We start from the raw sequence: 26,049 nt of genomic DNA on the forward strand, positions 1-26,049 counted from the left end.
GCCTTTAAGTAGTAGCAACTTATGTCCCCACTGATGCTATTTTTTTATTTATTTATTTGATTGGTGTTTTACGCCGTACTCAAGAATATCCCAATGATGCTAAATTGGACGTCACAGTTACAGAATTACTCAAAATAAAATCCTAAGATCAAAATTCCATTCGGGTCATACGATGTATATTTCAAAATTTACTTATGTCTTCTATTAAAACCCATCGCGGGGCCTCTGTGGCCAACGGGATAAGCACGCCGGCACGGTGCAATGACCCAGGAGTGTCCCAATGCGATCGCTGTGAGTACAAGTCCAACTCATGCTGGCTTCATATCCGCCCGTAAGTGCGACAGTCTTCCAGTAACCTGTGAATGGTCGTGGGTTTCCCTCGGGTTCTGCCCAGTTTCCTCATTGAAATAAATGAATGAAATCCATCGTCTGTCCAAGCTGGGAAGAGTTTTACACAGGCCTAAGTATAACGTGCCAAGGCTTTTCATGTATATACGACATAAAGGCTCATTGCTTGTTCGTTTAAACAGCTTTACAGCAATTGACACAGTTAAACCCCTTAGGTGCACGGTAGTATGTACTATTTAAGAAACAGGGGATGGTCTAGACCGTGTTGATATTTCTAGGAAATACGACTGTGTAAATATAAATGAATATGGAGTAATACTGCGTCAGACCATGGCAATTATCAAAAAGGCGTTTTGTATGACATGCACGTGAATATCTTTCAAAATACATGGGCCTGCCAACAGCCTTCGGATTGTCGTGTGTTTTCCTCGGCTCTGCCCAGCTCCTCCCATCATAATGATGGCCGCCGTCGTATAAATGAAATATTCTTGATTACTGCGTAAAACACCAATCAAATAAATAAATAAATGAAAACACATCTATCGCATTCAAACTGATCAATCCGTTGCCATATGGCAATTTTTGAACTGAAGTTATAGTTTTCAAACCCGTTGTCTATGAGACGGGGGCCTCCGTGGCTCAGTCGGTTAGCGCGCTAGCGCAGCGTAGTGACCCAGAAGCCTCTCACCAATGCGGTCGCTGTGAGTTCAAGACCAGCTTATGCTGGCTTCCTCTCCGGCCGTACGTGGGAAGGTCCGCCGGCAACCTGCGGATGGTCGTGGGTTTCCCCCGGGCTCTGCCCGGTTTCTACCCACCATAATGCTGGCCGCCGTCGTATAAGTGAAATATTCTTGAGTACGGCGTAAAACACCAATCAAAAAAAAAAAAAAAAAAAAAAAAAAATCTATGAGACGTCCTTAACGTTTACGTGCCTTTGAGGTCACAGATGTGTAAATTCAATCCAGTCTTCAAAGAAGGAATTATTGCGACCCCGCTTTACCCCTTCTCTAGGACAACTGAGAGCGCATGTAAGTTTGTTCAGTTCGTCTTGCATGAAGTCCTTTGGAGATCACTTGTTGGTGAAAACCTATATTTGACAAGTTCGTCAATCATTTGCGGAAATGGCAATGGTGTTGATCTTGGCCATCCGGTGTTCTCTGCCCTTTAGGGTGACCACAGTCGTACTAGTGAAATGCTTTTGAGAACGACGTGGAACCCTAATTAAACAGTTAATCCCACAAAATATACTTATTCTTACCCTCTCTCGCTGATTTTCTCCAGAGTTTTTCTGATCTCGGCAAATGGGGGTCTCGCGGAGGGGGTTTCGTCCCAGCACTGTTTCATCAGGCGGATGAAATCGGATTTAATTTCTGCCCTTAATGGACACTCGGGCCGGAACGGCGTTGTCCTCACCGATTTCACAAGTTCAACGATTTCTGACAGAATATAAGTTGACATACGGTACGTTTATTACACAATTTTACATTGTTCTGTTTTATAACACTTTCTCCTACTATGAGAAAACTAAATTTAGACGCTACTTTTAGAACTAATAATAGCATTGTCTCCAAAATATATCCCATGCATTGCTATAGATAGGCATTCCAGAGGCTATCGGTCAATACGATAACAAGGTTCCAGTTCGATACACTGGCCACGTGGAGAGGTTTAATGCCCAACTCCAGAATTTTCAACTTGTAGGACAGTGGACATATTTATGGTTAGATGAAACTGCAGTACCCCCAATTGCAGTGTCTCAAGAATGACTTAAAGCCGCAGCCAAAACAGTTACAACCAGATTCGAACACGGAGTATCATTCGTCAATGGCCCAGCAGTCCAAGTTGATCAGCGCTTTAAATGAGTGAGCGACTGATGTCCTTTTGTTGGTGAGCAACACGGTACCTGACTTACCACCTTGGTGGGTAATGCGGTACCTGACTTACCACCTTGGTGAGTAACGCGGTACCTGACTTACCACCTTGGTGAGTAACGCGGTACCTGGCTTACCATCTGATGAGGAACGGGGTACCTGGCTTTCCTTCTGACCTAAATTCTAAGCCGTACCAGCAAAAACTGGATTTCACGTAGCCTACGTCCCAAAGAATTGGCTAATAATTTGACAATGTAAGAACACAAGGTAGAAACCTACGAATGGGTCTTCAAAGATAGAAAGAATTTCCCCTATACTCACCTCGGGGAGAATAATCCTCCATAAAATAGGGTAAAGCTCTGTAGAGGATCTCCTGGAGGATGATGGAGAACGAGAAGACGTCCCCTGGTGGTGAGCCTCGGCAAACGTGTGCGTGCGCCCTGAGTATTTCCGGCGCCGTCCACAGTTTGGCTAAGACAAACGATTTCAGTAGCTAAGTGGTTGTTTGAAAACAGCACGAGACGTAACAAAAATTAGATACAGTCAATGCGTATGGTATGTTTTAATGCATGATCTACGGGGTAAAACCGTTGGTAACTGGTGACCAAAGTGCACGGAAAAGTTATACTTCACGACTGGAGTTGGAATTGTAAACAGTTTTAATTGTACGGGCGAAATCCCTTGACGTTTTAGTAGTATAGCTGGCAAAACATTATGCTTGATAGATTGACATAGTTTGCCTGTAAAACCAAGACATCTAAGATCCTCCTACCTCTGTAAATCTCGTACTCTCCCGCGTTATCGTTGCGCTTTGGCACCACTCCTGTTGGGTAGAAATCCGTGACTTTCAGAACCCAGCGGCTGTCAATCACACAGTTGGAGCTTTTCAGGTTGCCATGGGAACGGAGGGCGGAGTTGTGTAAGTAAAGCATGCCCTACACGAAAAAAGAGCATGGTTTTAAGAATAGACACACAACTCTTGGATTTCGGTGTCTACACTATCGTAAATGCCTTCCGGAAATGATCCAAACTAAGGATTTATTAAGCGGAGAATATCTACCTTCCTTAATATTTTAAAATTGATCACTGCCTTTCCCTTATATTGTTACACTTTACAGTTTACCTTAGTAATATATTTACATTACTTTTATTCTAGCTGTTCAAGTAAAGGATTAAATAGTAACATATGACACGCCCCCTAACAACAAGGGTATGATTCCATGAGCAGTTTATCAAGCATCAGTGGTCTAGATTACTCAAATTGCTATATTGTCGCATGGAACTAAAGCAAAGGGATCAGCCTTAATCATTCAGGGGGTGTACAGTAATTCATTTCATGCAGGCTACTTACATTGATCAAGTCAAAGATGAGCGATTCCTTAAATATACTGTCCAGCTGGATGTTGTCATTTTCCAGAATGTCCTGCAACATGACAGGTTTGGTTTCCTATGTAAGTAAGTTCTCAAAGTCGCTTTGACTAGAAAAATCTGACCACACCACACCAGAAAAAACAGAAATCTACTTTTGTATGCTCAAGCAGTAAAACGGGAAACTCAGGTCTTTCTTGCTTATTTTCAACATCATTGAAAATTTTGTCTGCTTCTCTTCCGTCCTAATTTTGTACTTTTTATAATTCCTTAAACGTAGTTTTGGGAATTGCCCTTGCGATTATTCACCCTCGGGGGAAGTGGTTAACACCTCAACACGGGGCGATGACCCAGGAGCCTCACGCCAATGCGATCGCTGTGAGTTCAAGTCCAGCTCATGTTGGCTTCCTCTCCGGCACTACGTGGGAAGGTCTGCCAGCTGCTTGAGGATGGTCGTAGGTTTCTCCCTGGTTTTGCCTGGTTTGCTCCCAACATAAAGCTGGGCGCCGTCATATAAGTGAATATCCTTGAGTACCGCGTAAAACACTAATCAAATAAATAAATAAATGAATAATTATTACCTGGAACGTCCATACGTTGGTTATCTAAATACGATTTTACCTGGTACTTAACAGCTTACAAGGATAGAATAAATACCCGTTGACCCTGTGTCAGTACACTGTTACCTGGCGGTCCGTTATACCTGGTTTTTCAGTGAGGCAGCACTATAAATGTTTCCGGCATTGTGAACGGCCTCCTACATCAAGAGCGATGTCTCAGGTGGAGGTTTTTGTGTGGGGTAGCGGATATGAGATCATGAGATCTGGGTGGGATGTTCTCTGTCACAGACCTCAAGATACCTTATGAGTACTAACTTATCAGATGAGGCAGTGCTTAGACTTACTTGTAGACTGCCTTTCTCACAGTACATGGTCAGCGTACAGGGGTTCTTGGGGTCCACACAGGCCCCAATAAAAGGGTTCACATTATCGTGCTTCAGCTGACACATCTGTCAATGACAAAACTTTCTCTTAAACAAATGCTTTTCTTGATAGAGATTTGTGATCGGTGTAAGATACAGAATAGCTCAAAGAAAATGATAACAGACTCTATATATTGGATAATACTTAGTTAAAGTGTAATGAGGTTGACTGGGTTTTTTTTAGGCTTTGACTGGTTCAATACTCCAGCGTAAACCTGACCTACCATATGTTTCGGTACGAGAAATACTCTCAACTCTCACGTGAAAATACAGTGTTAACACGAATAAAATTTGAAATAAATTTTATTAGGACTGCATTTGAAAATGTGTACTGTTGTTGCTAGAAAAATATAATAGTACACGGTGGTAACGATTTATTTCACTTCAAACTCACAACGCTCAGCTCATCCTGTTCCCTGGATCGAAGATTCACGGCGTGTACAAATTTTACCGAAGAAAGCCGGCCTTTGTAGAGGGCCACCTTGGTGAAGATTTGACCGCTTTCAAAGTTATCCAGTGTTGATGTGAGTGAGGTTGAACCGCCTACGCTGGACCCTCGACGAGACAGGCGACTTGATGATCCAGTCATTCCAAATCTCAGACTAGCCTAAAAGCGGAAAAGTTCAAATAAGAACATTTGATATATAATTATGAATTTGGATATGCTACTGCAGTGAACGTTGTCATCTCAAGTAATATTTATTTATTTGGTTAGTGTTTACGCTGTACGCAAGAATATTTCACTTGTACGACGGCGGCCAGCATTGTGGTGGGAGAAAACCCGGCAGAACCCAAGAGAAACCCACATACAGCCGGACAGAATAGGAAGTAGGCTCGTGGGTCATTGTACCGCGCTGGCTTACCAAGCCGTTCGGCCACAGAGACCCCTAACTCATGTAATAAAAGACAACATTAAAACAATAAAGAACATTGAACGTCAAACTGTTCATCAGAACAGAACTGGTGATTAATATTTAAGGTGAAGGCCAGACTTTACCAGGCTTCTCTGAAACTTGTTCATGTCCACAAATGAGATGTCAGAGAAATTCACCCGCCATAAGAGCTGTCTTATGTTCTGATTCATGATTATTTTCCTGAAATGCAAAGCGGAAGAATAATTCAAAACGCGTTGAAACCACTTACTTAAATCTTCCTAGGAAACTGTCAGATCTATGAGGACTGCCAGACTTTTACGCAATAAAATTGCACTGGTTCTGTACCACGTTCATCAGTTTTCACGTAACACCATGCACGAAAAAGGGAGGGTAACGGCAGGAGGCGGGTGAAGTGATACTTTTCGATGAAATAAACATTCCGATTCCTTTGAATTTAAGCATGATGGTTTACTTTTTTACCTTTAAAGATCCATAGAAGACTTGTGTTAAACTTAATTCGGACATTACAATTATTGGTATGGTAATGCATGTGGCCTAGATTTCAAATCAACAACACTGTGACGTACAGACAAAACTTACCTTATGTACAAGACGATACAGATAATTCCCAGAATCGCCAGTAATACCACGAACACCACCGTCAGGATCAGAATTTTAGTGTCAGCTTCAATGCAAAAATACAGACATTTTCTCTTGCAAATTCCTAATGTCAGTTTAATGTTTATTTATCAGACTCACAATGCAAAACAAAGGAAAAATAAAAGCATTATCTGCCAGCTTTAGGGATTACAAACAATATTTGTTTGTATTGTTACGAACGACTTGTGCTAGAGAAGTGCAATTTGTAAACCATGTCCGCCTTTACTCCCACCCCCTAATGCCTGCATGGAAATCCGATACGCGATGGCATTTTATTTGGAATAATAATTTATTTATTTCCTTGGTGTTTTTACGCTGTACTCAAGAATACTTCACTCATGCGACGGGGGTCAGCATTATCATGGGAGAAACCGGGGAAACCATGATCGGTGAGGAAGCCAGCATCAGCTGGAGTCAAATTCGACCGCATTGGTGAGAGGCTTCTGAGTTGTTGTGTAGCTCTAACACGTGAACCGCACGGCCACGGAGACCATTACCCCCATCCCAACTATACCATCTAAGCTCAGACCGAGTTAAGGCCTTGAAAATATAACCATGTTGGAATGTCAGAATTTAACACAATGTTACTGATGTGCACTGCCCATTGAATTTTCAAAAGCGCAAAGATTTTTTAAACTTTTAAAAATTTGTTTAAATATTTGATGATTAAGTAGGTAGGCAATATTGCGGCTATATTACTCAGCGTACGAAACTGAGCTGACTCTCCATGACCCTTAGCAAATGCTTTGCTGTAGACGATCACGTGAAATCTGGTTTTCTCCATGCCACGTTCTTGGCCCAGGACTAGTGGATTACGGATTTATCTGAGATGAAACCAACCTTCCGGTTCAATGCAGAGTTCCCCAGTAAATCCACACTCCGGGGTGTCACGTGGTACAGAGCCATCCTCAGTCCGCCAGATAATGTCCTCTTTGATTTCCATCCGCTGAAATATAAAACACTGATAGTACGTACGAGTTTTTCCATTGTGATTGTAAGCGTTGCATGAAGTACCGACATTCATAGAAATATCGAAATAACTTAATGCATTTCCGGCTCAATATAGAAACGCCTTTTTATATATAACGAGCACAACTCGTGTTTTATTATGTTCTGTTGGGGGCCTCCGTGGCCGAGGGTGTTAGAACGCCAGCGCGGCGTAATGACCCAGAATCTTCCCGCCCAATGTGGTTGCTGTGGGTTCAAGTCCAGCTCATGGTCAGCAACCTGCAGATTCACCCGAAATTTGCCCGGTTTCCTCCCAACCTAATGCTGGCCGCCGTCGCATAAGTGAAATATTTCTGAGTACGGCGTAAAACGCCAATCAAATAAATAAATGTTATGTTCTTTGTTTATTTTACCGGTTGCAACACGTGTATTTTATTGATTCGTTATTTAACATAGCGGCCCAAACCCGTGCTCTATTTTGTACCCTATTTTCACATATTTTGTACCTGTGCTTACTTTTTCGGTTGCATCCTGGAGACACTAACACAACACACCTGTGGAAGGAATTGCACAAGAGCGCCATGTTTGTTTTAAATAACAATTTAAAACAAAACAGGAGAGGTCCACGAAGATATTTGCATGCACATGTGCCAGAAACAACCGTTCTGCGTCAGGTCTGGGAACATGCACCGCTTTTCGTAACCTTTGCTTGAAGGAAAATGTTAATCAAACTTATAAGCTGTGGTCATACCATACATCGAGCAAAACCTGTAAACATCTTTATTTTAAGAACCATCGGCCGGATCTTTTTAAAATTTCATGTGCTTGTAGAACTATACCAGTGACCAGTGAAATTTTGAAAAGGACATTTCAACTCTAGAAGCTTGACATTAGTCACTAGGATGGCCATGGACAACCTTAGAATCGTAAGGAAACACGTGACGTCAATGGTGGCTACAGTCCAAAGTTAATGCTTCCGGGTTAGGAATCCCTAATGTATTCCCATGCTATTTTTAGATATATTTTCTTTTGCTCCTCTGGGGTAGCCTTTTCGATTTTTCTGCTTGTTAAGTGGTATCATTTTGTAGCAGAGGCTTCAAAGTTTCATTCTAGCTATAAATTGTGTGTTTTCAGAGAATAGTGGGGGATGCTCTCTAGGCAAAATCTGTTTCACCGGCCTCTGTCTGGTGTGAGTTTGACCCCCATCAGCTGTTTGTCGATTCTGTGAAAAGTTTCGACTGTCAACCCTATCAGGAATTTTACGAAAATTGTGTCAGGGGATGAGGATTATCAGGCCCGGAGCGTTTGGGGCTTGTAGATTCAGGGACAGTGCTGTGAGACCAAACGGTAACATTGTAAGTAAATGGTAAGTAAAATTAATTGTGGATTTTGGTAGGCCTGGTGTCGGCTCTGAGCACATGCAAACTTCACACACGTCAGGTCGAATCACGTAACTCTGTTGCTAAGTTTAAACTGACTGGACATTCCCAATCACCTCTCTCTTTGGTGAAATGGCTTTCAGGGACCTTGTCGATTTCAGTCGACTCGAGTAGCAACTGAATTTAGTGATTGTAGCATGTTGATTGAAATATGTATTATGCCTATGCTTCAACTAGGTCTGTATTGAGTGCAGCCTGATAATCTCGATTATTCATAGAAAACAAAGTAATATGAAGTGAGAACTTCTTCCTGATAAAAGAAAAACAAATTTCTGCAGCTTACATCTTTGACTTACTGCAGATAGCACGCGGGAAAAGAACGAGTTCTCCGTGACATGAATGCAGAACTGTAGATCTACGCTCTGAAAATTAAGCGTGTGTGATTACCTGTCCAGGTGGGTTACTGAGGATGGCCTCTGCCCACAGAACAAATTTATTACCGTCAGGCTTCACGTAATACAGAGAACAGGTGGGCTGTCGGTCACCATTCTCGTCAAAAGCCACTAACCCAGAAACACCTGTAAATAGAGAAATTTACACATAAAGCCGTCTCCATGAAGTGAGATCATCGAGTTGAACTGTTGAATTCGACTCGTCAAATGAAAATGGGATATTTACTATTCCATGCGACTGTTACACTTGACAAATCGTGTTATCTGAACGCGGATTAGGAAATAGAATTGTCCTATTTTCTAGTCTTGTAACTATTAAAAGAAGAACACAACACCAAGGGTTTTTTTCCAATCAAACTAATACAACAAAGCGTCCAATCTATGTTGCCATTTCTGACTTGAGTCACAAGGAGCTCGGGGTATTGCGATGATATAACCCATTAGTCAAAATCTACTACTATCGCATTCCAACTTGTAACTTGCGTCAGAAAAGACTTGTGAATCGGTCCTACAATGTATCTACATGGTTTTCTAAATAAGTATGTATATATGAAAAAAAAAGTTGTCATCTAGTTAACTTGGGGATTCCCCAGGCAACTGTACTTGTCTGCATACTACATATGTCTCATCATTCCGGCTGTACGTGAGAAGGTCTGCAGCAACCTGCGGATGGCCGTGAGTTTCTCCCAGGCTCTGCCTTGTTTCCTCCCACCAGAATGCTAGCCGCCGTTGTATAAGCGAAATATTCTTGACTACGGCGTGAAACACCAATCAAAAAGTAAATAAATAAATTATCTCATCATTGATAAGCCACAGCAAAATTTAATTTTAGCTCTATATAAATAACAATCTCGTTACCATGGACACATTTGAACTTATGATTACAAATATAAGCTAGAAACAAATATAAATAACAAAACATTTTAACTCAGCCATATATATTTACTTTCAAACCCAAAACCAAAACTTTCCTAATTTTTTATGTACACATGTAAATCTCAGTATGTTTATTCTGTTAACACTTTATACAGATGGCGTCCTGGAACCTTACCTTTGAAGACCATTTTCTTAGCCGTCTCCACAAATAGCGTTCCGTTCCTAGGGTCCTGTCCCGCCTCTAGTGTCTTGTTCAGCGTCAGCGCGTACAGGTACGTCGAGTCGTGCAGAAACGTGGCGTAATTTGACGTCACCTGACAAGGTAATCGAGGTTTAATGATGGGTATGGTTTTTCTACTTACAGCTTGTAAGCAGATTAGTGAATTTGGTAATATCCAAGGTACATAATAAAAATGGCCTGTAAAACTCGTAAATGAAGAAATTCAAACCACCCGAAGCAACCACGGACATTCCATGCTATTTTGAGGGGGGGGGGGGGAGGGGGATATACTGTTGTTTATACAAGGCTGTCTGTGCGTCCTGTGTGAGATGGGACAAGTACACCGTATGACATGGTTCATGTGTTCAGAAGTTTGAATCATCTCTTCCTGATAGTCTGTAATTTTTTGACTCATTAACCTGATCTTTACATTGAGCTTTTCTGCTATACTTCACATACCCGGTTACAGGATGTTTCTAAGTTTACCTGGATGTCAGTAAACACTGGGGCATGGACGTGTTAATATCTGTCTGAACTGACTGTGGTGTTAACGTCTTCTCCAAGAATTTTTCACTCATATGAGAGCGGTTAGGTTTATGGGTGCGAGGGAACTGGCGTAAACCACCGACCTTAGACAGGTACTTAACAAATTTTCTGACTTAAAGCCGCAGCTGAAACAGTGAAAGATGGATTGGAACACGCAACCTCATCGATCTAGGGCTCTAGTGCAATTAAGCTGACCCAGCTAGGAACCTGTATGCATCTGGAAGTGAAATCTATTTACGAAGAGGCGGTTTTACGATGAACGCTTATTGCATTCGCCCTAGCAGCTTGGCACCAGCTTAACCATTGCTAACACCTTAAGATGAGCAGCGAGAAATATGGTCGAATTGTTGCAAAAAGCTCTTCTAAGGATTTGTACTTGGCCACTAAAAGCGAGAGTTAGGGGAGAATAGATGTCAAATATCTCCAAATTACCTTATTTTCCGCTGTCATGTTGTAGTTCCAGTATTCTGCCATTTTAATCACGTGGGCGTCTTTGAAAGCTTCAACTTCCTCTTCATCCAGCGAAAATAACGAAAACTGTTCAAAATGTCAACAATAACTTAAGGTGTAAGGATCAGCAAAATATATACACATAGAAATGTTTCGACTTTTAATTATATGGAATACCATAAAAATTTTGTATGATTTTTGGAAGTATCTGACCAAACGCTGAGTTTTCTTCTGGGTGTTTTTGGTATCACTGAAATATTCGTGAAAAACAATAAAATATGTACATAAAGCAAATACTACACCGATTTCAGAGAGAGACTATTCCACCTGCATGTTAAAGGATAAAAAAATTCTCGCCGATACTGCAGTGGTAACATTTCATCTTTATTACTTTTATAATTCTTCATGAGTTGCTTTACGTCCTACCTGCAAGACGGCTCGGCTAGCTTCGAGCAGAATATCTTTATTTGGATTCGAGTTATCTGTCCATGGTTCTATCGGCAAGTCCAGGGGGCGGTAGGGCGGGAAAATATACACATAATCTGGGGTCGTTAGGTTTGCTTGATGGAGTTTTACCAAGAAGAATTCTTTTTCTGCTGCACTTCCGCAGAAAACAACAACTGAAACAGTTGAATGGTCCGATTAATATCACATATGGGTGCATTTTTATACATCGTGACTTCCGGATCAAAAGCATAACTTAAATAAATGCAATACCGGCACGGAAGCATTAGTCGTTTTCTTTGCTCGATGTGGAGAGTCTCCGGTTTCTTAATTTTTAGCCTATAGGGGAAACATAAGAAATAAGGATAAACCTAAAAAAAACACGTGTCGTTATGTTATCTTGCACTTTTACAAGAGAAATCAGGAAAAATACCAAAGTATCCAATGTCTCAAATGTGAAACTGTCAAGCACGCTGATCCTCTGTTATATCAATGAGTGTCTCCAGAAACTTTCACAAACGACAAATGCCGTTTTCCACACTTACTTCTGCTTTTGTACAGGATAGTATTCAGAATGTCGTCCATGGTTTCCTCTTTGATATCGCTGAAGGGTTCCGGGAAGGTGATCCAGGCTGGTATGATGACCTCCATGCGGGATAGATGAGAGAAGATGGACTGGGAGGAGTAGCTACACAGCCCTGTCTCCCTAGAGATAATCATCACCCGTTTCCACTTGTAGTACTGAGCCAGTTCCGTCATCACATTCCCTGCCTTGTTGAAGGGTGGTACCAAGCGGATCAATGTTTTGTAGATGGACTTGTCCTGCAGAGCGGGATCTGTGGCCGCTTGGCTAAGGACCGGCAAGTTCCAGTAAGCCATGAGATAGCCGGTCTGGGAGAGAACTAGGCAAATTGGCAAAGAAGAAGAGTTTAAGAGCTGGCAAAATGCAAAGTATTACGTTACATTTAGTATACTGAATGATGCAAAAGAGGTAAAACCAGAGAAGCGACGACAGTGTGATAGTTGGCAAATGGTCACTCGTAACTGGTGAAATACGGCCATGTGTCAATTTAGTTCAGTTAAGGTTTTATTCTAACTGTTCATGTAAATGGTTCAGTGGTACATTTAGCGAACTACAAGCCAACTAAACCCATGACTTGAACAAAAGAACTGCAGTAATGTTGCTTGCATTTTATTAGACGTCACTGGTCTAGAGTTACTCAAAAGCTGTGCTGTCATCGCATTCAACATACAATAACATCAAAACCATGGAAGAGGGCCAAGCACTGAGGATGCTTAGTCCTCCAGCAGAAAGAATCCTCTTCCTCTGTTCCAAATCTCCCTGACCATTATATGTGGGGAAGTCTGTCGGGTACTAGTTCAGATGGCTTCATGTCCCATACTTTCCTCATCTTTATATATCAGGAAGTCTGTGGGGTACTAGTTGAGTTAGATCCCTGCCCCTAACATCCCTCAGGGAGTCTGTCGGGTACAAATTGAGGTGGTTCTCTGCCCCAATCCTTCATCATCGCTATTTCAGGACGTCTGTGGAGGTACTTGTTGAGATGGTTCCCTGTCCCAAGTCTCCCTCTTCGCTATCTATCAGGCAGACTCTCGGCTGCTCGTTGAGATGGCTCCCCGCCCCAATCCTCCATCATCGCTGTCAGAACGTCTGTCGGGGACAAGTTGAGATGGCTCCCTGTCCCATACCTCCCTCATCGCTATATGTCAGGAAGACTGTCGGTGACCAGTTGAAATAGCTCCCTGTCCCGTACCTCCCCCATCACTGTATGTCAGGAAGTCTGTCGGGGACTGTCGGTGACCAGTTGAGATGGCTCCCTGTCCAATACCTCCTTCATCGCTATATGTCAGGAAGTCTGTCGGAGACTAGTTGAGATGGCTCCCTGTCCAATACCTCCTTCATCGCTATGTCATGACGTCTGTCGGGGACTAGTTGAGATGGCTCCCTGTCCCATACCTCCCTCATCGCTATATGTCAGGAAGACTGTCGGTGACCAGTTGAGATGGCTCCCTGTCCCGTACCTACCCCATCATTGTATGTCAGGAAGTCTGTCGGGGACTGTCGGTGACCAGTTGAGATGGCTCCCTGTCCAATACTTCCATCATCGCTATGTGTCAGGACGTCTGTTGGGGACCAGTTGAGATGGCTCCCTGTCCCGTACTTCCCTCATCGCTATACGTCAAGAAATCTGTCGGTGACTAGTTGAGATGGCTCCCTGTCCCATACCACCCTCATCGCTATGTGTCGGGAAGTCTGTCGGGGACTAGTTGAGATGGCTCCCTGCCCCCAACCTCCTTCATCGCTATATGTCTATACGGCATATTGGTCCAAGTGAAATAAATAGAACTTGTAACTAATCAATTAAGAAGGCAAGGAGTCTCAGTTAGATATTCAAATTCCCACACTAAAGAAGAAATTTTAAAATGTATATGTAGATTAGCATTAACACCAAAAATGTCACCGAAATGTGCTCGTGTTCAGCCTGCACTAAATTTCATCCAGTTCTGTAAAAAAAAATTCTGTAAAGCTTCTGACTGACAGAAAGACAGGCGTAACAGAAAGACAGACATAACAGACTAACAGAGAAATAAATGGAGACAAAAGTAGTGAGGCTAATGGCATACCCACGGAAGAGCCAACCCCAATAAAGCCGTCCACCCCGGGGTTCTCATACAGCTCCATGGCATACCCCATCGACAGACGGCGGTCAAACTTGTCATCTCTGTAGATGATTCTGAAACGGAGAAGAAATGCGCAAATAAAGGGAAAGTCACGTGCGACTTCAGATCATTAAGGAAACACTTGGTATTGTCATTACGGGTTGTGGCTTTACGTCAGGAGATTTGTGAAGAATCGTTCGAAGGGCGTTCGTTCGGGTTTGCTCCAACTGTAAACCTGGCCTAGGTCATGTAAGCGAAAAATCTTAAATACGGTGCTAAATAGCTATCAAATAGTAAATAAATAAAGTAAAAAAATGGATTTTTCCACGTCGAGAGGAAATTAGCTGTCCTCAAAGTCTTGAACAGGACCCTCCTATGTTAGTCGCGGTGGGTTTGCAAGGCGAACGCGCAGAAATACTCGCTGTTGATTGTTAAACAATCATTAAGTTTTACCAAAAAAAAAACACATTTGTATTCTATTTATTTATTTCAATGAATTATACGCCGTACTCTTATTTCAAGATAGCAGAGCCTGTATGTATGAGCCTGGTTGATGAATCATTGTGGAGGAAAATACCACCATGTTTAGGCACCGAACGTGGTGTATATTCACAACCACATTCACGCGTGAATTTGAGATCGAGACCTCACAGTTAAAAGAGATCTTACAAGAGAAAGTTCTAAACTATCTATACAGATCTCCTGTTAAGTAACAGTGTGTCGAGATACCATCCTGTTTTGCCATTTTTAAGCGCTTAATGTTCTCATTTATAAAGCTATTATTTCAGAGTATTGATCTGAAAGCGCTGAATTATAACGGCTTTACAGGACATGTGCATGTAAGATAAAATTGCAGTGATTTACCGGCACAATCCGCTCCAGCAGATAGCCCGCCTGTCAGTTGTCTTTATATTGTCACGAAATATCAGAATTTCACCCACAGAAAGAAATACACTGTACTGATTAATATTCCTTAATATCACATTAGCTGTTATATTTGCAGTTCAAATCTGTCAGTGTTGTTGTAAAATGTGAAAAGAATAAGGAAACGGATCGTTCTCGTTTGTTTGGATACCTTTATTCCCATTGCACTGCTTATCAATATTTGTAGTGTTTAAAAACAAGATGAAACATCTTTTTCATATTAGGTGAGGATCTATGCTCTGACGTACAAACTTTAGCACACAAATTATATTGTTTAGATCTTTCCTGTTTTAAAATTTCATTAAAAATTTAACATGACGAATTCGTGGCGAGCTGTTATACACTATAGCATGACATGGACAATATTAATATTTGACACTTTACTTCACAATGTATGATGTAGCAAAGAAATCTGAATCTATGCGTCGAAACAGAAATTCGTATACCACTGGCCAACCAAAATGAACCTTCCGGGTCAATGATCCCAAGGCAAATTCCCGAATCGACGTTTATCACAAATCACCGTGGAACTAAGAACGTATGTAACTGTGTATGCTTGAGTATTCACGTCGTACCTAAAAAAATTTCAGTCATATGACGACGAGGTGTCATTAGGCGTGCGTACATATACTGTGTCTGCTTACGGCAGAGCGAGTCCATGCCGGCAAAGTGGTGCCGTCACTGAAGTATCATGCCGAAGACACCAGACGTGACATCCCACCCAATCACATTATACTGACACCTGGTTAACCAGTCATGTTCCCTTGCTCCAATCTCTCAGAGCGCAAGGCAAAGCGGCAGCAAGTGCCGTTTGTGAAGTCTTTGGTATAACCCGACCCGGGTTTGATCCCAGATCTCTCGACTTCGAGGCGGACGCTCAGAACTACAAAGTACATGTATATGAAGTACGAAATTAGGACAGAATCATTTCACAAAATCATTTTTTGTTACTTAAGCCAAAATGTTGACAAACTTCAGTATGAGGCATACTTAACGTCTCGAGACCAATGTATCCGTGACACGTTAATCGCGTGGAGTAATGTACAGATTGTCACCAATTTGTTCTCTTAACATAATGCTGCCCGATGTCGTATGACTAAAATATTCTTAAGTATGGCATGAAACGCCAACCAAATAAATAAATAATTCAATATTTTTTTAACATCACTGGTTAAGTGCTTCCAATTTCATCACACAGGCCCTAAGTTTATTTTGCATTACTAAGACCCAGTAATTGCTCTCTATATACGACACACTGGCACAATCTTCAGTAATCTGTCGCGGAGAATCCGATATTTGACGGCGTGTCCAATTTATTGTTTGGAGCGAGACGCTTTGGTAGCCAATATTGGTTTATAGACGACAATAGACTCGTCCACTTTGGCGGCGCCATCACTCCTTTGTGGACTCAAGGTACCACATCGATCTGAGATTGTCCTGGTAATTTACCTGCCATTTTCCTATCCGCGTAATCCAAACATACCTGTAATATAAACACAACTGTAGTGTTTTCACACCAAAAGCCTCGGATGGATATCATTGATTGATTTTTTCCAACAGCCATATAACGGAGGTATAAAGAAGGAAGTAGGCCAGCTTGCTTTGACAGTTCATGTAAGTAAGCACTGAATCATATGTATTGTCTGAGTGACTTAACCTGAATGGGAGATATGTGGTGTATAACTCCCTGTATACACTGGTGCACTACGGCGACTTCTTCAGAGAAGTGTGACTCCCTGTACACACTGGTACACTATGGCGACTTCTTCAGAGAAGTGTAACTCCCTGTACACACTGGTGCACTACGGAGACTTCTTCAGAGAAGTGTAACTCCCTGTACACATGGTGCACTACGGAGACTTCTTCAGAGAAGTGTAACTCCCTGTACACACTGGTGCACTACGGTGAATTCTTCAGAGAAGTTTAACTCCCTGTACACATGGTGCACTACGGAGACTTCTTCAGAGAAGTGTAACTTCCTGTGCACACTGGTGCACTACGGAGTCTTCTTCAGAGAAGTGTAACTCCCTGTACACATGGTGCAGTACGGAGTCTTCTTCAGAGAACCTGGATAATAATCAAAGTAACGGACTTTCCTCTACATTAACTGCTTATATAGAAGCTGCCTAGCCGGTATAATGGTTACACTATATGTCTAGACGTTATAGTAATCCTGTGTATTTTTAGTTACACAACCATTTTGATATGTGTACTCCAGAATGCATGACCTTGTCATGAACATAATCTGTTGTATTTACATCTACATTTACGTCACTCTGTTATTGCGTCACCATGGCTATAACACAGAAAATTATTTCCGTTGTCATAATACAATGTGACTTAAAATTAACATTAGAAAAAACAAATACCGCAAAAAATGATGTCAAATCAGTCGAGAGATATGCAGTAACGCTGGCACTCATTTCCCCTATAGTAATTTACTAAGCTTTAATCTATTGGACACATGTATAGATAAACATTTGCACAACGCCATGGCTACTCCTAAAAAGCACCCATTAAGGCTAATGTGTTGTCTTTTCAATGTGAGTCATTATAGAAATGTATCTCACAGAAGCTTCCACAAAGTGATAACACCACATATACACCTTCATTCTTTTGCAGCATGACTAATGCACTCTAAGGCTGGTCAAAGAAAAGCATGCTAAATGTTGCAATACATATACTCCCACGTGCTGGAATCACATACTCGTGGGTTTCCCCTGGCTTGGTTAAAACACACAAACATGTTTTAAAAAATCCTATCTTCCAACACGAGTGAAGTCTGGATGAGTGAATGCTTGGGGTTCAACATCGTACTTAACAAACAGCAGTGAAGACATGCTTTATATTATTGCAGAATCAATATCAATACGTGTATTTATTTATTTGATTGACATTTAGCACTATACTCAAGGGCGTATCCCATACACAATAGCATCCAGATGTCTGGGTGGAAAAAACCTCCCAGAGAAGCCAGTGCCCTGCATCAGGTACCTGAAAGACCCAAAGCCGCGACACAGTATGTGATTCCAGCACATGGTGCGTGCATGTATTGCAACATTTAGCATGTTGTCACAAAGGGATGAGATTTAGAACAATACAAAGTTAACCTTGAACAAAAAGCTGACCTATCCATGATTTCATCGCATGGTTCCAAATCTATTGTCATCCATGAAGATATACTTTTAAAGTGAAAAATATAACGTAATATAAATATATTAAAGGAAATCCCCAAAAACTTCATTTTCACACCAAACTGTGGTTGACAGTATAAGGCTTGTTCTTATAAGTATGGCTCATACGACTACAATCGACTCCTTCTGAAATCAAAGGGGGGTTGTAATGAGATCTGGCCCATATTTTCTTAATCTGTGGCATTTTTAGGCCGTGTATGTAACTTTAAAGTATCCTGCATTGTGTTATTGCAGTCGCAAGCCACACTTGGGCATGGAATAATCGCGATATTGGCTGTAAAGTATAGCGATTGTCTCCTGTTCCCAAAGTTGTACACAAAGCGATGCCTGTCGCGAATGTATCGCTGTGACAAGGTCAACGGTGGCTCGATCATAGTGGAGTAAATTTTCTGATGTTTGATCATCAATTTCAGCCGTTTTTCTTCCATTTTCTTACACTTAAAGTAATCGGAATCGATTCAAGCTACATCATGCCATCCATCCGCAGTTTGGATGGAGCAGCCCTGGGAATCTACATCAACCTAGAAAAAAATCGGTATCTTGAACAGTTTAAAAAGTGTAATTATTACTTGATAAAGACATTCGTGTATGACCATTACACCACATAAATGTGATTCGATTGGACAATGTCAAGACCATTTTCCAAAACAACCTAGAACACTTGTCCCCAAAGGTTACATGTAAGGTACAGTACACAGATATAGTAGCAGTCAACAAACCATAAAAGATTTTGAATTGGCGTCTATCCTCTTTGGACGACAAAACCATAAATGTACATAGCAACTCCTACGGCGATCCTTGAAAACTCTCCACGTCTGCAGAAAATGAGACTCGGCGGAGAGTGGATGGGAACAAGTGCATGTGACGAGGCCAGGTAGAAGGTTCACACATCCTCACACACACACATACAGTTGGTCGATAAAGGCTTTGTGTCCGCGTAATTGTCGGGTGTTGACGTCAACACGTGTAAAAAACAGCAAGAACGATAATATTTACAGATTAAACCAAAAGAGGCTATTGTTTCTCTAAAGCCTTTATTAGTTACACAAAATTTCTATTTATTAAAATATCTATACTCAAGAACATGGCGGGAGGAAAGCCTGGACAATCCGCATGTTGTTGAGAAGACGCTTTGAACAACGTTGACGTTGTTTAGTGGGTACAGAATATTGTGTTAAACAGCAAATGCATCCAACTTTATGTAACTACGTTCCAAAAGTGTCTCATTTCTAGATTAATGTAATAACGTATTTATTTGATTACTGCTTAACGCCATACTCAAGAATTTTGTGGGTGAAGGAAACCGTAATGCTTGGGCTTTAACGGCATACTGAACAATTTTTCAGTGATATGGCGACAAAGGAATCCTTAGAGTACATGTAATGTGCCTCCTTGTTGCAGACGGATTTCCACCGCTCTTTTATCTTGTGCTGCTTCACTGAGACGCCCGAGCCATTATACTGATATGGGTCAACCAGTCGCTGCACTATCCCCTTCATGCTAAACGCCAAGTGAGGAAGTTACAACTTCCTCTTTTAAGGGCTTAGGTGTGACTCAACCCAGGATTTAGCCTGGATCTACCGTTCCCGAAGCTGACGCTCAACTGTGCTATCGGGGCCGGTAGAACTTCAAGAGTAAACAGATATACTACTATATAATATAAAAGACTACAGTATGGAGAGTTAAATCAGAGAAACGACATGTGATGGCTGGAAAATTGTCAAGCATGTCCAGTGATATCTTATATAGGCTAATACATAAGACTGGCCGACACAGTTTTCAATTTGTTTTTCAGGCGATAAAAAACTGTCGTATAACAACGATTTAGCAAGAAGCGACACGCCATGTGACAATTCGCGTGCACGGCTCTCTTTACACAACCACAATACGAAGAAACAATCATTGAGATATGACATTTCCTCCAGGCAAGCCGCCTTCACACTTGTCTGATTGAGTCCCATCATCGATTTAAACACCGAGCAGTTTTGTGATTTATCCATATTTGAGGAAGTCCGTTTAATTACTTCTTTGTTAATACTTTGTGGATTCGATCGTTGTGTCATTTTTTAGAATTTTAGGAAAAACCGACAACTTGACTTTGCCTTGATTTTGACATAAATATACCGTGAGCTAAGGACTAGAGGCAGCAGGCTCAGGTTACTTGTAGCCGTTGGGAATTGTGCTCAGCGTCGTCCGAAGATGTTAGGACGGGCTCATACGAATACGGTCACTCGTAACTTGTAAAATTAGGCCTCTTGCCAATATGTAGAAAAGGTGCTATTATATCTAATGTAAATTTTAGAACAGTAGCAAAATGAACGCACTCAAAGCACCACTGCCTAGGCAGAATTCGGTACAAAAATATCTTTACGTCGTACTTCACAATTTTTCAGTCACATGACGACGAGAAGCCACTTAGTGCGAAGAAAGGCGGTCAGAATATATTGACATATGACAACCTGGAATTTGACATAGAGAATTAGCGAATTGTGAGGTGTCCAATTTTGCGTTTATCATCCAATGAATGTCCAGGTCAGTTAAAGCCAGACTGATGTTTCCTCTCAGAAGGATTTTTCCTCTCAGAAGGATTTTTCTTCTCTGACTGATTTGTCCTCTCAGACTGATTTGTCCTCTCAGACTGATTTGTCCTCTCAAATGGATTTCAATGAAAGCTGTACTTAGGCATTCCTTGCATGCACAAGTGTTGATCTCTAATTCCCACATTAGCGGCACGACAGGTTGTGATGCAGAAAAATGGAATGGCACCCACAAGATTTTCCACTATTGGTTGGAGAAATTATAATTAGGTAGTTCAAGTTCATCAGTCATTTAGCTCGTTAGCTCATGGGATCTCTAAATGAGGGATTATGTCTTTGGTTTATGACACAGCCTACACAGTAACTTCGCCGTAAAAAGAACCGCCTCCAAATACTAAATCTAGAGTTTTAACATGAATATTTGTAATAATATAAGAGACTAAAATCATAGCAGCGACAGTGTAATAACTGACAAATGGTCACACGTGTTAACGGTGAAATCCGGCCTCTTGTCAGTTTATCTCAGTCAGGGTTTTATTTTAACTGTTCACGTAAATGCTTAAATAGTAACAACTTTTACTCTCAGCACCTCGCAGTGGGCAATCTGGTGAATTTGCAGACAAGTGCAAGAATTGTGGCTAGACTATGTCCAAATGTAATAATTTTCTTGGTTCAAAGTCAGGTCAGTTCCTCAGTGAAAATTGAAAAGCCTGCATTCCTCTCCGGCCGTAAGTGGGAAGGTCTTCCAGCAACCTGCGGATGGTCGTGGGTTTCCCCCGGGCTCTGCCCGGTTTCCACCCACCATAATGCTGGCCGCCGTCGTATAAGTGAAATATTCTTGAGTACGGCGTAAAACACCAATCAAAAAAAAAAAAAAAAAAAAGCCTGCAAAGATACATGTAGTGTCAGACAAGTGAATTTGTCCAGAAAACCAGTAAATTTTTGTTTGCTTTACCTTGTCACATATTTCCAAACGGGAAAATTCCCAAGGCAGTGGAGTGATAGTATTATAGTAACATAACAATGGCCCGACAAATTAACGAGGGAGGTCCTCTTTTTACATTGTTTTAATGTGATTGTATGTTAAATGTGATGACAATACAGCATTTTTAGTAATTCTAAACCAGTGATATCCAATAAATTGCAATTAAGATCATTGCATTTTTTTATCTAATTCTACCTAAGCCAAAATGTGACACTTTAGCTGCCACCCTGGGGAGATGGCTACTCCGCCATTTGTAACCTTGTTTGCTTGTATGCAGAAACATTTATGTAAGAAGAATGGAAAACTGTGCGTAGCCCCAACAGATTTAATAAATTTCAGATTGACCCTGGATCTACCACTCTCCAAGCGGAAGCTCTACCAACTGTGATATCGGGGCCGGTCAAGGTTAAGTACATGCATATGTAGAGCAGAAAACAACTCTGTGTCACGAGGAAAGATGTATATAGTGCACAACTGTACCATGCCTCTGAAGGTTATTCGATATTAATCTATCGCTTTAATACAAGAATGTCATCTAGATTAACAAATGCCAAAAATACGGCCCGCGTGAAATACGGCTAGCGGCTGTATAGCCATGACGTTGTACGAGATCTACATGAGGGATATGTGAACAAGCGCAAGCAAAGCGCAACAGTGGTACATGTTTTGATTACCCACAAAACTAACATGGTTCATGATTTGGATACTGATTTAATTAAATGTCAACCACTAGGGCACTTTAATACCCAGCACACAAGCCTAATAAATATCTGTCCACTAAGGCCCAAATAAATTTCAGCAGATCTCTGTGATACCAAATTATTGTTTTAGATTGACAAAGACAGGCAGACAAACTAAAATGTAGTGCTAGCTCAAACCTCATTGACGCAACAAAGCACTAGTGCTTCATGTAACATAACACGAAAACTATGGTGTTGAACACATAGATGTTGGGTTTAAATTCCTCCAATCTTGGTCTTCAAACTCTAACCAAACAATTTTGTTAGGTCATTCCATACAAGTGATACCCTTTTCACACCAAAATTGATATATTTCTATACTTATTGTGGATAAGGCAACTAATTGAATGGATAAACGGGGACTGGTTCCTTTTATTTCTCTGTTTTAGGGATTTCTTAGAATGGAAGTGCAGGACAATTTGTGCACTTTACTATTGTCTTTATCAGAGCTGTTGGCACTTACTAGCCAGCCAGACAGGTAGACCACCAATGTACAGACCTGGGCCTGCTTTCGCAATCCGATCAAAAATTATTGAGCCTGGCAATAACCCCCTATACTGACCCAGTACTTACTTTATGGTATTCCCTTTGAGGAGGCCTTGCTGGATGACCTTTTCCACCGCCACAAAGGGTGATGCGGCATTTCTTTGAAACTGAAAATTGGATATCCTGTTTCCAGTCAGGTATCCTAACTTGTATTCCCCAAACCACGCAGATGGTACGAGAAGTAGTAAGAAGAAGAATCCTGTTATGCTCATCCTGACTCACGCTCTCTAACACAATCGAGAGAAATGACGGAAAAACTGCCGTTCTCAAACAGTTACCAAACACTCTGATCTGTATTAATATCTCTTGTAATTTACCTGCAACATTTGAAATCTACGTCCTACATCAAATCAACTACAACCCCCTTTGAAGTCTGTAGCCACGGTCCATGTAACACACTCTCATACTACCGAAAGATGGTCCATTTGCTGTTTTCACCTGTCGCCGACGTCAGACGATATATATTAACCCTGAATCTAGCATGCAAAGAAAAATTAGCTGACCAATTTTACGTAGGTACAGAAATCCGATTAACCTGTTGGAAAGGTTTGCTTTACAGCCATTGAGTCTCATCCAGAAGAAAAAAGTACGTGACTTAAAAATGCCCTGATAGAAAAAAAAATGAATCCACTCTCGCGCAGTATCGTCGAAGTGTTTGTCAATTCTTCCCTTCCACAAGTACGTGTCACGTTTAATCATGAACTGCTCTACCGATGTTCTACTTCAGAGAGGCGATTGGTAAGGAGCATGTGGCGCCTCTAACAATGCTGATGTTGACGTACATTAATTTTCTTAAACCAGGTATGAGCGATTTCGAACTTCATGTAAAGCGCCTTAATCATGTTGGACAGATAATAATGGCGCCCTCTAAAAAATGATATATTCCCTGCTATTTACGAAGCAAGAAATATGTGAAGGACATGTCTTACTTTTTGTCGTGTCTTAATGCAGCCTGTCTTTGTTCTCAATGACCATGGCAGCCTCTCAGTGCCAAGTCTTCGACTGACCAAGATGACCTTTTAGCTAAAGATGGCAGTGGTTAATCGACGGTGCGAAAGACCCACCTTTGATCTGTCTAATGAAGAATGCTTCCGGGGGAAGAATGTAGACCTGGCAGTCTGATTCAGTCATATAGTATCTCAGCATGAAGTAACTATACCATTGTGATGTCTTGACCTGTGCTGTCATTGTTGTAGTAATACCAATCCGTACAACATTTTTTTTTGCATTTATGAACGTAGAAGGAACGAATATTGCTGCCAGGACAACGATGCTTCACGCTTCATTTACGGTTCCTGATGAATTAATGCTGTATTTGGGCATATCTAATTATGTCACGCCCATTCTCAAGCGAAAAATTCCTAGCAAGGTAAGATGATATCAAGCTGTGATATCGTGTAGGTTTGGATATAACTTTAGCCTATCGCATGACGTAAATTTAAAAATGCACGCATTTTTATTAACTAGCATATGTTTCTTTGTCATACTGTGACAAGTTGTACTTCCGCATTTTACTACTTTATAACATTTTATGACAGATTCAATTTCAAACCTTTATTCATCAATGGATGTGATCGCAAAATTTACGATAAGCGGATTAGACGTTGAAAATGAATTTATATGAAACTTTTTTTCTGGAGTTTTTGATTACAAATGATCTTTGCTGTGCCATCAAGCCATGCCCTAGTTCGAAAACGTTTACACCAACGTCTAGGTAAGTGTCTGTTTCGACCCTTAGTTTTCCAATATCATAGAAAACTGCTTCTACTTCTAGGTAACTACATTGTATCTCTCCTTAACAGTACATATATTTTTTAAATATTGTAAATACTGTTTTTGTTAATGAAACAGGTCTTTGAGAATTTGATATTGTTTATCGGATGAGGCCCCAACTGTGACTGGGATACTTCAGTTACTATCAAGCGAAGCTGTCATCGCTGATTGGTGCGATGACTACGGTTTGACCCGTATCATTTCAACTTGGCAACATGATTTTTTTTTTTTGGATTGGTGTTTTAAGAATATTTCAGTTATACGACGGCAGCCAGCATTATGGTGGGAGGAAACCGGGGGAAACCCACGACCATCCGCAGGTTGATGCCAGACTTTCCCACGTACGGCCGGAGAGGAAGCCAACATGAGCTGGACTAGAACTCACAGCGACCGCATTGGTGAGCGGATCCTGGGTCATTAGGCTGTGCTAGTGCGCTAACCAACTGAGCCACGGAGGCCCATTGGCAACATGAGTAAAAACAGAAACGTTCATTGTGATGCCTTTAGTGTTCATATAAACCCACAAAAAAGGAATGTAGGTCAAAATGACACGACAGATGTTTTGTGGCCCTAAGCCTGTCTCATCATGTACAAGGAGTTAAACATGACAGGTGTAATTCACCAGAGGACGGGTTTTCAAGTCTATAGCGTTCTGTGTTTCATTCTTAAAGTACTGTTGGTATATCAGCCGGCACTGAGGTATCCAGCGAAAGTAACCCAAAAGCTTTGCCCTCCTGAATCTTTGACTGACTTAATGTTTTAATGTTATTGTATGTTAAATGTGGTGACAACACAGTATTTTGAGTAACTGCATTGCATTTTTTTTTACCTAATGCTGTGTAAATCATGGTGCTGCATGGGGGAGGGAGGGGGGCGTATTGTTTGCTACTATCTAGGCATTTGCATGGACATTTAGAATAAAACCCTAACTGAGGTAAACTGATGAGAGGCCTTTATTCACCGGTTAGGTGTGACCATTTGCCAGCTATCACATCTATCATCGCTGATCTGGTTAATCTCTCTGCGCTGTACGTCTTAATTATATTCTATTAGTTGTAAAGGTTGGCTCATGGGACATACGAAGTATTTACGAGAAGTATGATGGCTCAAGAGGCTTTCATTGATCTCAAGTGAACCTCAAGCTGGCTTCCTCACCGTTCGTACTTGGTCTGGGAGCAACCTCCGGATGGCCGTGTGAAGTTAACGGCTGTCGAGACTGCCAAATCAGTGGTGCTTTGCTCTTTACCGT

General features: G+C 41.3%; 1 protein-coding gene across 1 annotated transcript in view; it reads right to left on the minus strand.

Annotated features, from left to right (window-relative positions):
- Positions 1–23,239, minus strand: part of LOC135476475 (atrial natriuretic peptide receptor 1-like) — a 33,146-nt gene extending 9,907 nt beyond the window's left edge. Inside the window, exons 1-17 of the mRNA XM_064756504.1 lie at positions 23,055–23,239; positions 14,066–14,175; positions 13,467–13,564; positions 11,965–12,355; positions 11,402–11,595; positions 10,958–11,062; positions 9,935–10,073; positions 8,879–9,009; positions 6,945–7,050; positions 6,045–6,129; positions 5,567–5,663; positions 4,964–5,176; positions 4,492–4,596; positions 3,571–3,642; positions 2,992–3,154; positions 2,541–2,690; positions 1,607–1,784 (exon numbers count right to left, since the gene is read on the minus strand). Of these exons, the coding sequence (XP_064612574.1) occupies positions 1,607–1,784; positions 2,541–2,690; positions 2,992–3,154; positions 3,571–3,642; positions 4,492–4,596; positions 4,964–5,176; positions 5,567–5,663; positions 6,045–6,129; positions 6,945–7,050; positions 8,879–9,009; positions 9,935–10,073; positions 10,958–11,062; positions 11,402–11,595; positions 11,965–12,355; positions 13,467–13,564; positions 14,066–14,175; positions 23,055–23,239 (2,522 nt within the window). The remainder of the gene's footprint in view (positions 1–1,606; positions 1,785–2,540; positions 2,691–2,991; positions 3,155–3,570; positions 3,643–4,491; positions 4,597–4,963; positions 5,177–5,566; positions 5,664–6,044; positions 6,130–6,944; positions 7,051–8,878; positions 9,010–9,934; positions 10,074–10,957; positions 11,063–11,401; positions 11,596–11,964; positions 12,356–13,466; positions 13,565–14,065; positions 14,176–23,054) is intronic.
- Positions 23,240–26,049: the final 2,810 nt, after the last annotated feature.

This window comes from Liolophura sinensis, chromosome 10 (genome assembly GCF_032854445.1).
Source record: "Liolophura sinensis isolate JHLJ2023 chromosome 10, CUHK_Ljap_v2, whole genome shotgun sequence".
NCBI lineage: Eukaryota > Metazoa > Mollusca > Polyplacophora > Chitonida > Chitonidae > Liolophura > Liolophura sinensis.